Below are 13,276 nucleotides of genomic sequence, written 5' to 3' on the forward strand. Positions count from 1 at the left end.
ATGCACGTCACATCTACTTCCTAAAATGTGCTTGGTTTTATGGTGTGATTTAATGGAACTTAAGAAGTGATTTTTCTTAATTTATGATAATCATCGGGAAAATATACAGTAGCTTCACATTGTTTTCTATTTATGAAAAGGCTTTCCATTCACTTTCCATTCATTGAGGCCGGTTGTATTGTACTGTGAATAAAAATGAATTTGACCTAAATTAAAAAAAAAAAAAAAATAGATCACATGCAAAGCATTGCAAAGCAGATGGATTTTCTTGGGTTTGCCCTACAAACCTCAAACCTTGGTGTCCGAGGCAAGTTGTGAGCTTCCAGTAGTGGCAGAGGGTTCCTGGCAGTTTGGGTGCAGCTGAAGAGAATCCATGCAAGTTTCCGTTTGTCCATCTCTGACTGGAGAACCATTCATTATCAAAGCTTAAGGTGTAGTTTATTAGAGTTCTACCACATGCTATTGTGGCCTGACCAGTAGAGGGGGCCACAAAACCATACATCCTATGTCCCTGATCCAACTGTCCAACAACACAGTGGGACTAAAAATTCATAACAACATATAGATTATTGCAGTAAAATATCAACCATCACGAAGGGAATCAATAAGTCTCCCCACTTCTATTTTGTTTTTAACATAGGCCTTAAACTTACATAACATTGAATTTGATTCACTCATAAAATCAGGCGACTTGCATATTAATAACTGTAATCCTCATTTTTCATCACTATATTGCAGACCTTAGCATTAAATGGCTCATGGACCACATGAAAACCCTTTTGACTGTCCTGGACCAGCCATCTAGCAAGTCAATTAAAAGTGATGAATCAAGCTCAGATTTATCTATATAATGCTGGTAATAACTTTGCTTGGAATTTCAAAGTGGCAGCTTTATTTTTTCCTGTGTACATATTGAGTTCATGGTGGCTGGTGTTGACTGATGTTTGTTTTATTTATAGTCCTAATTTTTCATGTGGCCACCCTCCAAAGATTTAATGATAGGGTCAAAGGTTTAAGTACACATGGTTGTAAAAGGGGTTTGCATTACAGAGCAAACATTGCAGGATATATTTGATAAAATAACCAAAGAATTTCTGACTGAACAAACCGACAGTTTCTGCTATACCGTCCTTATCACCATGCATATTTGTGGCAGACACAATACGATGACTGCCGTTCACTACTTATTGGCTGAATTGTACCATTTGCTAAAACTCAAGCTGACCCAGTCACCATGTTCAACGTCATCAGCAAAATCCTTTCAGACTAGGATGTTTGGTTTTAAAAAGAAAAGACAGGGTGCAAACCCAGGTTGAATAAAAGTGAATCTTTGCTTTTTATTATTGATTATGAAAATGAACAGGCACCTATTACATGGAGCTTGCACATCCCAGAACAGAATTTCAAATATAAATAACACACCCCCATTAGTGTTGATCACTCACAACAACCTGCAAGCTAAGTATTCAAACCACATTGAACAGAAAAAAAGAAAAAGAAAAAAGAAAAGCAACCTAAGAAAGAAAAAGGAAAAAAAAAAAAAATCACATCCAAACCCTTGTAACATATTCACTCAGAAATTTCTCAAAATCTCCACTGATCCACCGCCCACTGGGTGAAGGCCTTTTGTCCCTGCACGGATGCCGTCGCGACTCCATTTCTACACAATCATCTCAGTCCTAATCTCTAATTCCTCACAGCGCAGCGACGGCTGACAAGACCCTATTCTATGAAGCTAATAATAATAATTAAAAAAAAAATCATTGGTTAAATAGATGTCTTTAAGTTATCAATATAGTTCTTTTTGAGATAGCAGTGTGCTGTGGTAATCTCCTCTACAGTATAGAGCATCATCACATTCACTCAAGTTTTCTTCAAGAAACTCAGCTAGAAAAACAAAAAAAAAAAAAAAAAAAAAAAGGAAATACAAACAACCCAAGATGGTAAATTCAAGTATCTCTGACTGGCGATAAAACTTTTTTTTTTTTTCCCAGAATGGAGTGATTACAGTCTGTAAGGACTACAGCGTCTGGAGGTGAATTTTGTAATATTCATCCCATAAACCATTGTCTAAGTTATGGAACGACTAAAAGTGGTCACGATGTTTGATGCCAATAAGAAAAAGCAGGGTTTTAAAATCGCATGCACCCCCACTGTAAAACTACTATTTGTTTTAAAGCAACGTACGCGTTTGTTGCCGACTGTACACGTCCTAATTAGCAAAAGATGCAGACTAACTTCCAATGAAATAAAGCACTCCTATTATCAGTCTGCGAGAAAGTAAATGCGCCCTCTGCCAACTTCTTTCACATCATCCAACAGTTTAAAGACATATGTACAATAGTTTCAGACGTGTTATAGGTTTACAATATAACAGTCTCTTTTGGTGAAAATATAGGTAAATTCAAAATATCTGATAGGTATCTTTTTAGAGGTGATCTCTTTATTGAAAAAAGTACCTGAGCCAAAACTCTGACCAGGGGGAATCACAAAAGCCTCATCTTTATGACTTACTAGAAAGACTCTCCTTTGTAGTCATTCAAAGCCGTTCTGGAGATCAAACAAAGATTTTAATTAAATAACATACAAAAAAAAAAAAGAAGCATAAAAATCAATCAAAAATAACCATAGTGACCCATTAAAACACCCCCGCTTTTCAAAGTATCAGCTTGTTGAAAAACAGTACCAAAAAAAAAAAGACATTTAAATCAACCGTTTTAGAGGATTAAAGCATGAATTTCCAAAAAAAAAAAAAAAAAAAAAGCATCATACAAATAAAAATGGATAAATGCGGCAAATTTCTCTTGCAGACATTCTTTCAATGAAAGAGAGGCTGCCGCACATCTTAAAGGCTGGACAAGTTAACACTAGAAGAGCTCGGTCCAACTTCCAGAGGAGACGTACACCAAGGCCATCAGCTCTACCGTCATATCTGCCCTACTCTCGTCTGTACCGACATTCTGTCCGTCGGCAGGAAGGACCGCAACCGGCTGCTCATTTGGAAGATGAAGAAGAACAAACTGCGTGCACTCTCAACGCAGTGGCTAGAAAGCTTAAAAAAAAAAAAAAACCCTCGTGAATGGAGGACTGCTAACAGTACGACCTGCAAGGTGGAAATGACGTACTAATGGTGACTTCTTAACCTCGATACTTTCACAGTGCATATCGTAATTGTAATAGTTCAAAGAAAAACGAAAAGGAAAAAAAAGAAATTAGAAAAAAAACAGATGGAGCATTTTCTTGGGCTTTTGATGGTCAAATCCCTTCCAGAAGACGGTTAGACTTGGCATCCATCAGTTTTTATTGCACAACACAAAGACTTTAAAATGCACCCACGCCAAAAAAAAAGTAACAGTAAAAATCTGAAAACAGGAATTAATATTATCTCTCTACAAACCTGCCTTTGTCGCTCGCTGCACCTTTTTTTTTTGTTTGTTTTTTTGTTGCCAAAAACGATACATCTTGGGTGTGTCCAAACGCCTTTGCGTTTGTTTCTGGTTTCTATATTACACCCGATTAAAACATGCAGCCAACTGCCAGTAAGAGGGGGGGTGCAGTCGGAAGCCTCCTGCGCATGGTGTCCATTGTTCCAGTCAAAGGTCAGAGTTCAAAGACTGAATGATTAAAAAGTGCTTTACGTAGGTCAGTAGGACTTCTTTCTTCTACGACTATTACAAAGTTTGTACACTAGCACGTATCATCTGTGAAGGCAAACAAACACATTTCATTGCGATGCCTTAAGAATTTGAATTATTTCACGTCTTGAATCCTTGAAAAGACAAACAAACAGATGAAGCCTGGAAACACTCACCGTGATACCACCATTTCGTTTTCTTTGGATTTTTGTTACACGTTCTTACATAAAAGGAGTTATCAGGTGGTCGTCTCTGCAGAAAAAACGAGAAAGAATTAGATTTTTTTTTTTTTTGAGCTATTAACGAGAGCACAGTTCACGTCAGCCAATTGTATTTCTGCCCGGAACTGAGAAGCGTTACCTTTTCTTTGCAGCTGGACAACATGCTGATAATGCTAAGACAAACTGATTGCACTGAGAGGGCTGGCGACCAATCTTCCGTTAGAATGGATAGACAGATGTGACCATTGCTATACACGTGTGGGTGGACAGGTACATTCTCTCCTGTGAACATTACCTGCACGGATGAAACAGACAGAGAAGTTTAAGAGGAAATCTGTGACAATTTCTGGTAAATTGTGGCGGAAGACTGCGAAAGGCTTGTTGGTATTGTAACGTGACTTGCGGTATGAGCTCAGGCTTAAACCTTGACAGTGACGTGAGGCTCTGGGATTAGGACGGAGGGGCCAGGATGGGGGAGCACAGGACACTAAAGAAAATGGATCTTATAAACATTCTAAAAAAAAAAATAGTGCTAAGAGTGATGGCAACCCGAGCAGATACAGGGAGTGCGATGAGAACTGGAGTCAAGACTTGAAGTGCTAAAGTGGAGAGAGGGGGGGAGTTGGTGAAGAGGGTGCCAGGGGGCTGACAGGGCCTCACAGGAGAGTGCAGCCTCCACATCCACACAAAACACTGTCTAAACACCAATGTTAAATCAAAGCTGACAAAACAATCCTAATTTGGATAAGCCGCCACAGAAGATGGACGTCTGGACAGCAGCTTTTGCAGAGTTATTATATTCTTATGGGCACAACAAAGAAGCATCAGAAGGCTAGGTTTCTATAGAAACTGTGGCTCAAGAGTCTCAATGGACAACTGGCCGCATCACATGATGGTTAAAAAAGGGAAGGAGAAAAAAAAAAATTATGCATTCGCATTAGTGGAAATCTCCAAAATAAAGACAAATGCTCAAAGAGAATGTATTTCAGCACAGCGCTGCTCACACCAGGCTAATGCGGCACTGCAGCAGCTGATAGCGAGGTTGATAGCAGCTGGAAGAGGAGTCCAACAGTGGACAACGCTGACAGCTCGTCCCCCTTAATTGAACGGCCGGTGGCTAAGTAGCTCGGGTTATCTGATTGTCTCTATACTGGCTCTTTCTCTATTTTTAGGGGGGGGGGGGCAGGCTCCTGATGAGTGAAACAAGGCTGTTGAGTTAAACTAATCCCATCAAACGTGGCCTCAGTAAGACCGGCCTGCTGGGTTCAATGTCACTGAGTCAAGGATCCACTGCTCCCAAGCCAAGGCGTCCAACTTACAACTACAGAGCTTTTTGTGTGTTTGTCATTGTGGATAAGGATTATTGTTCATCTATTTGAGAATTTGCCACCTCCGTGCCTCCAGTTATAACACTATAACTATAACTAGTGACCAGTCTCAATGTTTAATGTTCAACCAGACAAGCTATGGAAGCAAAATATTAGCAGGTCACATTTATGTCGGGATGTTTTCTTGTCACTATCATCATCTTTTATCAATTTCTTTCAATTTGGACAGAGTGATTGGATTTATATCATCATTTCAAGAAAAGCAGCTGCTGTCCTGTGAGGAAAACGTGTTCAGACGCGCATGATGAAGGTTGATGAAACCACATGCACTGTTAAACAATAACCTTTAGCCAACATTAGTGTGAGGAGAAACACTGTGGCAGGTAGAGTATTAATTAACAAAATGTACCACAATGATGAGTCATTGATTTTTCAGTTGCAATAAAATTCAAGGGGGGGGGGGGGGCAACGAACACAGGATTTGGCTGATGGACATTTCCTTGTATTTTGGCCATTAGGATGCGAGAACTATTGCAATAAAGAACTTTGAAGAAATGAGCTTACCTGAGGTGAATCAAAAGGGTATCGACTACTAAATTTGAAAAGCAGCTGAAATTTCTCTCCTTCGTACAGTGTGCCGGGCGCTCCCTCCATATCTACAATCCACCTGAAGGAAGGGCAGGGGAAACAAAAAAAATAAGTCAGTCGTGTCGCTGAGGAGAAATATAACATTGCACTGTTCACATGAAGAGAAACACAAGTCAGACAAAACACTACACTCATAACTATCTTGTTTATAGTGTATTTGAGACACTGGCTTGACAAGCTGGATGAAGAACCACCTCGTTCGGTCTTTTTTGAATGCTTCCTGTCAAATGTCAGCGTCATATTTTATACTTCCTTTATGACACAGAACAGCTCTGTGTTTTGGGAATGAATAAAGTTTCATTTCACTGCGTCTCAACGTGCCCTGTGTTGCATCTAATCTCATGATGTGTAAGAAGACAGGGAGCATTTATCAACGTGGTAAAAATAGTAAGCAAGAAATGAGTTGATTAGCTTGTCTGGCATCAGAAAGGAATAAACAAAAAAAAAATATATATATATATATTTATATAAAATCACACAAACACAATGTGAACTGCCAAATCTGTAAGTGTGCAATCAAAAGCTTTTAGTCTGACTCATTCCAGTGACATTCAATATACAGCTGGGTTATGACAGTGGTTTAGTACTAATGTGATACGCTATTGATCCGGTGGACAAAATCTATTTTTCTCTTCTGTAGTCTGGTTACAGAACTCTGCTGAGTGAGCTGTGGCAAAGCAGTCCTGCTCTGATGATTGAAAGTACAAGTGTTTGTGATCAAAGCGTTGCCCACACCACACCGTCTTTTTGCCTGTAAATAACAGGATGAAGCAGCCCTGCTGGCAAACAAACCAAATGTTTAGGTCCACTGCAGAGCACTTATTAGCAGTAAACACCTCAGAGGAGAAGCAAAAGGCACAGTGACGGAAGAAAGGCCATTTCTGACCGAATGTCTTCCATGTAAGCAGAGCGGGCAGGACACCAACGAGACGAGTGGCTGCTATCTGGGTTTCTAGCATTGTGTCTCTTTCCAAATCTGGCCTGAGGCACACAACGATTTGGTCCTACATGTGCGGTCACTTCTATTTTTAAAAGGTCATCCTTGGAAAGCCAGAATGTCACAGAGGAGATTCATTTTTTTTCTCCTGGAAACTGAGGCGTTGCTTCCGTCCGTATGTGAAGTGCGAGTGATGCCTGATGCAACCCGCACTGAATGCAGTCAAGGTCTCCGAGGACATAATGCTCAAATTCCCCACAGTCTGATGATTATGAGAACCAGTCAACAAAAATAATACCGAGCCGTTCCTCGGGAGGGTTTCGCATTTGGGAGCCTCGACAGCACTTAAAAGCAGCAATTTCCCTGTCCGCAATGGCAGGCTCGCGACACCGTCACGCCAAGCTATCCGTACCAGCATGCAGTCATCTGAAAGACTGATCTAATGAGCAGCACGGGGCGCCCGAGTGTATTATGCAAACAGAAGATACGCAACCGAAAACACATTATCTCCACATGCGCCGAAGCGTCAGACGCAAGGAGCGAAGTGTTTGTATCTGCCTTCGTTGGGAGTCACATGACGCGGAGGAGACGTTCTTCGTCGTGCCAAATCACCCGACACAAGCTGAACAAGTCCTTCAACGTCAGCGGCGAACACGACAGAGCACACCCACACACACCACCTCCAACCTGGGATCCGCAGTGGCTGCGGGAGCCAGATGAACTGGTTTTGAGAGCCGAGTCTTGTCGAACGTTCATTCAATCTCAATCGTTGTTTACCTTCGAGTGAGGCGAGAATGTGAACATAATGGCTCCTCTATCATTGCGAGGCTTCTTTTAGTGAAGGTGATCACTTTCAATGATAAGAGGGCGTTTCAGCAGCTCGTCACTGAGGTTCATGTCCTTTTAGTGTTTGATTTGAGCAAAGGTTGTTTTTTGTTTTGTTTTAATGCTGTATGAGTTTTCTCACACAACCTGAGCAGATTAGGGTTCATTTTGCTTAAAGACAGGCAGCAGGGAAATAAAATAAATCCAGACACAATGACATATTAGAAATGGCAGTGAAGTTTTTTGGGGGGGGTTTTAAACTTCCCAAGGTCATTTCGTTGGCCGGATCCAACATTGCAGGCAAGATTTTGGCCCACGGTCTCAGTATGTGACTCCCTTTCTTTAGACCACTACTGCCTTCCAACGCGATAAGCTTTCAGCATAAAAGACATCTTATCAACAGCCAGGAATTTGGTTCAAGATCACAACTCCTAAAGCTTTTGACACACATTTCTATCATTACCAAATCAAGTTTAAGGACACGTCAAGGCACCCAGACAGAAAGGTCAGCGAAGTAGCTCCATCGCCGGCTACTCTAGCCTGACTCCACTGTGCCAACCATTAAATATTTCATCAGGATGAATAGTGACACTGCGTTAAGAGACACTCCTAAGAAGGCAGAGCTGCCACTCGCTGACCCCAATTCCTCCACAGCAGACACCGCTCAGACTTTGGATCTTACTTCTCCTGCAGGAGCAACCTTTGACTGGACGTGATGCACCGGGCGCCGCTTTCAGCTCTGCCCTCTCCGAGCGATTCCACGTGACATTTCAAAAAGTCACATTAAATTTGTGCTTAGTCATTGAGTCATGCCTGCCACCGCCACCGTAGGTGACAGAAACCCTAATGATTGATGTGTGGTGTTAAATGCCGCCACTGACCCAGGTGAATCATTTTAAATAAATAGGAAGAAAAAAAAAAAGAAGAAGAAGATGACTTACTGTGTGATGGTGTTCTGTACACTCTTCTCGTTGAGCGTCATTCCTGGGGGTGGATCATTTTGCAGGGCTAATAATTCCTTTGTTAGCCTTTTCTGTTGGGAGGGAAAGTGTGTGAGTTTGAAGCCTCGAGAAAATGCATCCCCCCCCCCATCCTGGCTGAAGTTGACATGGTGCTTTTAGAATTCACTCGGAACTAAAGATTCTACTTTAAAACACATTGTACACGTGGTTATCCAGCTCGATTCTGTCCAAATTCTCAGATGCTTTGTTATTGTTCGAGATAAACATTTGTGATGAAGTACCGAGGCTGCAGACCGACCTGTTGGAACAGATTAAGGCACTATAACTATTTATATAAATGACTGGGAAAAAAAACAAAAAGGTTTTAAATTGTATTTTCATTATTTTTATATCATTACATAACTTCTGTTGACTTGGTCGAGTTCTTTGTAAGAGTTCTGTTTTATTCGCAGTGCAGTCTGACAGCTGTGGCACACATTTCTAATGAAAATGATAAAAAAAAGAAAAATCGTCCCCCACTTCGTTTTGTCACGAGATCCTCAATCAAACATCGACGATTGGATTTATACTCACTTCATCCACAAAATCTCTCAATGAAACACTGGGTTATCACAGCTAATATTGATTAAAATCCACACAAAAATACATGTTAAACATACTAAAACCACAATAGAAGTTCTCCAAAATGCACCATCACTTCAAACATTACAGTGTGTGTGATTTTAGCACATTTCAGCATTGAGAAATTAACAAAATCAACAAAATAATTAAATAGTTCAATGTTCTGCGTGGAAGTGAGGTACTATATTGCAAGCTCCAATTGGCCTCAATACATATTTCATGGCACCTCTGCTTAGACAGGCTCAGATAATGGTGACTGAAGCTACGCTGTATTATTTCTTCAGCATTTGGCAGAACTGTTGATTTACTTTGTTCAGAAGGGGTATTTCAATGTAGTTGATCCTGATTTCATTAATATCATTTGCCAACCTTTAAAAGTATTTTTCACATTATAAGATATTATTGTTTTCACTGGTGTAAACAAAGCTCATTACTCTTCTCATGACAGTCCGATGCCTTTAAATCAGAATAAGTGGTACGTGTTTAATTAGTCTGCTGCATAATGGTTTAGCACTCGAGTTGATGTTGAGATTTTAATTTATATCTACTACAGGAAAGGTAGTACTTTAATTTTTTTTCATTACAAGTATAAAAAAAGTATTTTGGGCGAGATCAAAAACAAGAAATAAGCACTGTAGAAATTAAGAATAGCATAAATCCATATATATATATATATATATATAGACATATAATATATAAACTTATGGACTAAAGTGAACGCTATTTCTGGTAAAATTAGTTTAGTGTTTTCTTTTTCCATGCTACGAAAATAAAATTATAAAAATAATCCAAGCCAACCAAGTAATCCTAAAGGAACCACCAAAGGTTTTATGTAAGGAGCGCCGGATCGGTCCATGATTGTCCCAAAACATTTGTAAAGGTTGAAACTCCGCCACAACATCGTCAGACATCTGTCGGAAACACACGAACAGCGCAAACTAATTGGTCTAATGAGTGATCGGCTCAGCGTCATTGTGAATACGGGAGGTGAAAACAGTGTTTTTGTTGTTGTTTTTTTTGGGGGGGGGGGTGGTTTTGTTGGTTATTTTCCAGAAGAAATGTCCCTCGCCTCGGCTCGGCGGTGCACCTGTTCGGGAGGAAGCCGCCGCACCGCCTCGTTTCGCTGCTGCTTCACAAGGAGATCCACGGACCGAACAAGCCGTTGACACCCGTCTCAAAACGTCAGCCCCGCATTTAAACTCACAACATTACACGTTTTACGTTTTCCGCCCGTGTGTCCACGCACAAGCAGCCGCTAACACGTAGCTCCAGGAAGCTCGTCTTCAGCCCACTGTGGATGGTGATCATGACGATGATGATGGTGAGCTAGTTGTGTTGCTAGCAGCGACCAGGCGCTAAACCTGAGCCGTTCACAGCGAATGTCACTCTTTTTACTTCGACGTCACGACTACGCGGGCCTCGCTCACGAACAAATAAGAAGCGGTAAATAACCCAGCATCAAACACGTCGCGGAAAGGCCCCTACGTTATAAATACGGGATCGCTGTCAATTGTATCCTTACCTGCATCGACGCCATGATGGAAACCCCCCTGCATCAGCGCGCGGGGGAGGGCAGTACGTCAGGACGTCACGTGATCCTGGGAGGACTTGTTTTGACAGCAGTGAACGTGCACGCTGACGCTCTGCGTCACAGCGCAGAAACGCCCTCAGACAAACCTGTGATTTATTTAAGCTTCACGATGTTTTCGTATAATTATTTATTTTACTCTTTTATTTTCACAATTTCCTGATATAGTCCCACTGGACTTTATTTTGCACTTTTGAATTACTTATTTATTGTGATACTAGTGTGATACACACACACACACACACACACACACACACACACACACACACACACACACACACACACACACACACACACACACACACACACACACACACACACAAAAGCACAATTTGCTGGTTTGTCTCTTCCCCAATAGGCAACTGATTACAAATAAAGTTAAAGAGATTAAGATTTCTAATCGCCTGGCTGTAATGTATATATATTATTTATGCTTAAAGCACTGTAAATTGCCTTGTGTCTTAAAGGTGTTACATCTAAATAAATTTGCCTTTGCTTATAGGCAATACACATGCGGCACAAAATACAAGACAATACTGTATTATATATACAGCAACAACAAATTCAACACTAAAAGGTAAAAACATAGAAATGGAAGAGGCTAAAATAAGCAAAAAAGGTTCCCGGCAAAGTGGAAATAAATGCTAGAGTTTCTCTGGAAGGTTAAAGTCAAGGTTTCACAGCTTTCTTTATCTCCATACATTTAAAAAACAGTGACGTGTAGTTCCTTGTGAAAAGTGTGATTTTAAAAAAAAATCTGTAATTATATTAAGGGTTTGGTTTTTTTAAGGACATATTTTTAACTGATCATCATAGACACAACCTTTGAGGCAGTAGTGGCCCAGAGAATAGAGAAGTGACATTGTAACCAGACATGGTCGCTGGCAACTGCACAACTACGAAATCCCCAAGCCAAGGCGTTAACCACCAAGTGCTCAGGTCGAATCAAGAAGAGCACCTGTGGACTCAATGAAACACGAATATCACGTGATCCTCTGCGGCGGCTCTGGAAGAGCAGTCAAAACCCATCACCATAGTCACAAACAACACAGTGGGGATTTGTGCAGCACATGTGAAAAAAGGTGTGGTAAGACCCTCAATACCAAGGTAAATCAAGGTGTGTTGTGTGTTACCCACTATTTCTTCTATTGTGCTTCAGATAAGATTCTTTTTGTTTTGGTTTTCCATTGTAAATATAATTCCTATTTCATTGTTGTGTGCTGTAAAGCTCTTAATAACACTGCTTAGGTGAGAGCTCCATGAACTTTTTTTTTAAATTATTATTACAGCACATTTAAATACAAAGCCAATGAGGCCACACAGAATGCAACAGTGTTCAGTGACCTCTACTAAGAGACGGTTGCCCCACCTGACTCTAATGCTAAATTTCGCTATTTTCTTTTATTAAATGTCCCCTCCGTGTGCAATAATTACACATGATCTGATAAGTACTATCACAAATTCAGAAATTCATCTCAAATTAAACTGTGATTACTTTTCAGATACCATCTCCCCTGACAGTTGCTTATCATCTCTCCTGTCTGATGGATCCATTTTATTAAAACCAACTGAACTCTCAGCTCAAAACACCTTGAAGCATAAATTTGTCCAAACTGGACACATCCTCATTTCCCTTTGCTCATCACTGCCGAGCTGTCTGAAGCACAAAATGTATGTTCATTCACTTGCAAAAGCAAACCATTTTGGAACATTTTATTCAGCTGAATTGTAAACTGAACAAGCCTTCTGAGGTTTCCTTTGAGGAAAATTGACCTTCTCTCACATTGAGCTGAGATGTGATATAAAGCTCTCGCCTGACAGGTTTAAACAAAGAGCTCAAAAGTAGAGCGCTGTAGTGCAGTGTGCACGACAATGAACTTAAGGTGTGTGTGTTTTTGAAGCACAACTATTATAAAAAGACAGTAAAAATGACTCTTCAAGTCGGTCTTTACCAACGTATCGCTTGTCGCTTCTATTGTTCACATCCTATTGTTCAGTCTTCTTCTTTGCAGTCCTTCTAGAAATTGATAAATAATTGATTCTACTAAAGTATTGGTAGGATGAAGGATTGTTCTTATTAAACTCAATAAGGATTATTTTGGGTTATGAAACATTAAATGCAGGAATGTCAATTTAATTTAGAAATGTAGTTTTGCCTTTTTTTTAAAATTTGATTCGGTATTAGTGTGTCAATTTATGGGCAAAGGCAGGATAGAGACACCCTATACAGGTCAACTCTTATCATTTCCTATCCCTTAGTTTCTATTTCTATTTCCCAGACTCAGTAATTTGACTTCGCTGATGTTGTTTGGACCAACGTTGATTTACATGTCACTGACTCCATGAAGGGATTTCAAACATTCCTCAATTGATTTTTAAATCACTATTCAGAAAACATCAGTCACTATTGTTCTTTACTTAGTCACATATATCAGAGGATTTTAATTGTTTTTTCTCAGTCCAACAGAACTTAACACACACCATCTGTTTGAGTTAATTCATCGTAAAATA

The 13,276-nt window shown here is 40.2% G+C and overlaps 1 protein-coding gene across 1 annotated transcript; it reads right to left on the reverse strand.

Moving 5' to 3' along the window:
• Positions 1 to 1,312: 1,312 nt before the first annotated feature.
• ube2wb (ubiquitin conjugating enzyme E2 Wb) lies at positions 1,313 to 10,708 on the reverse strand. The gene is made up of 6 exons (XM_080515391.1): positions 10,700 to 10,708; positions 8,536 to 8,627; positions 5,749 to 5,851; positions 3,996 to 4,151; positions 3,812 to 3,887; positions 1,313 to 3,701 (listed from the first exon to the last, which is right to left on the reverse strand). The coding sequence occupies exons 1-6, from the start codon at positions 10,703 to 10,705 to the stop codon at positions 3,688 to 3,690; spliced, it is 447 nt and encodes a 148-aa protein (XP_080371517.1). The 5' UTR covers positions 10,706 to 10,708; the 3' UTR covers positions 1,313 to 3,687.
• Between the last annotated feature and the right edge of the window lie 2,568 nt (positions 10,709 to 13,276).

This window comes from Blennius ocellaris (assembly GCF_963422515.1).
Source record: "Blennius ocellaris genome assembly, chromosome: 19".
NCBI classification, from domain to species: domain Eukaryota; kingdom Metazoa; phylum Chordata; class Actinopteri; order Blenniiformes; family Blenniidae; genus Blennius; species Blennius ocellaris.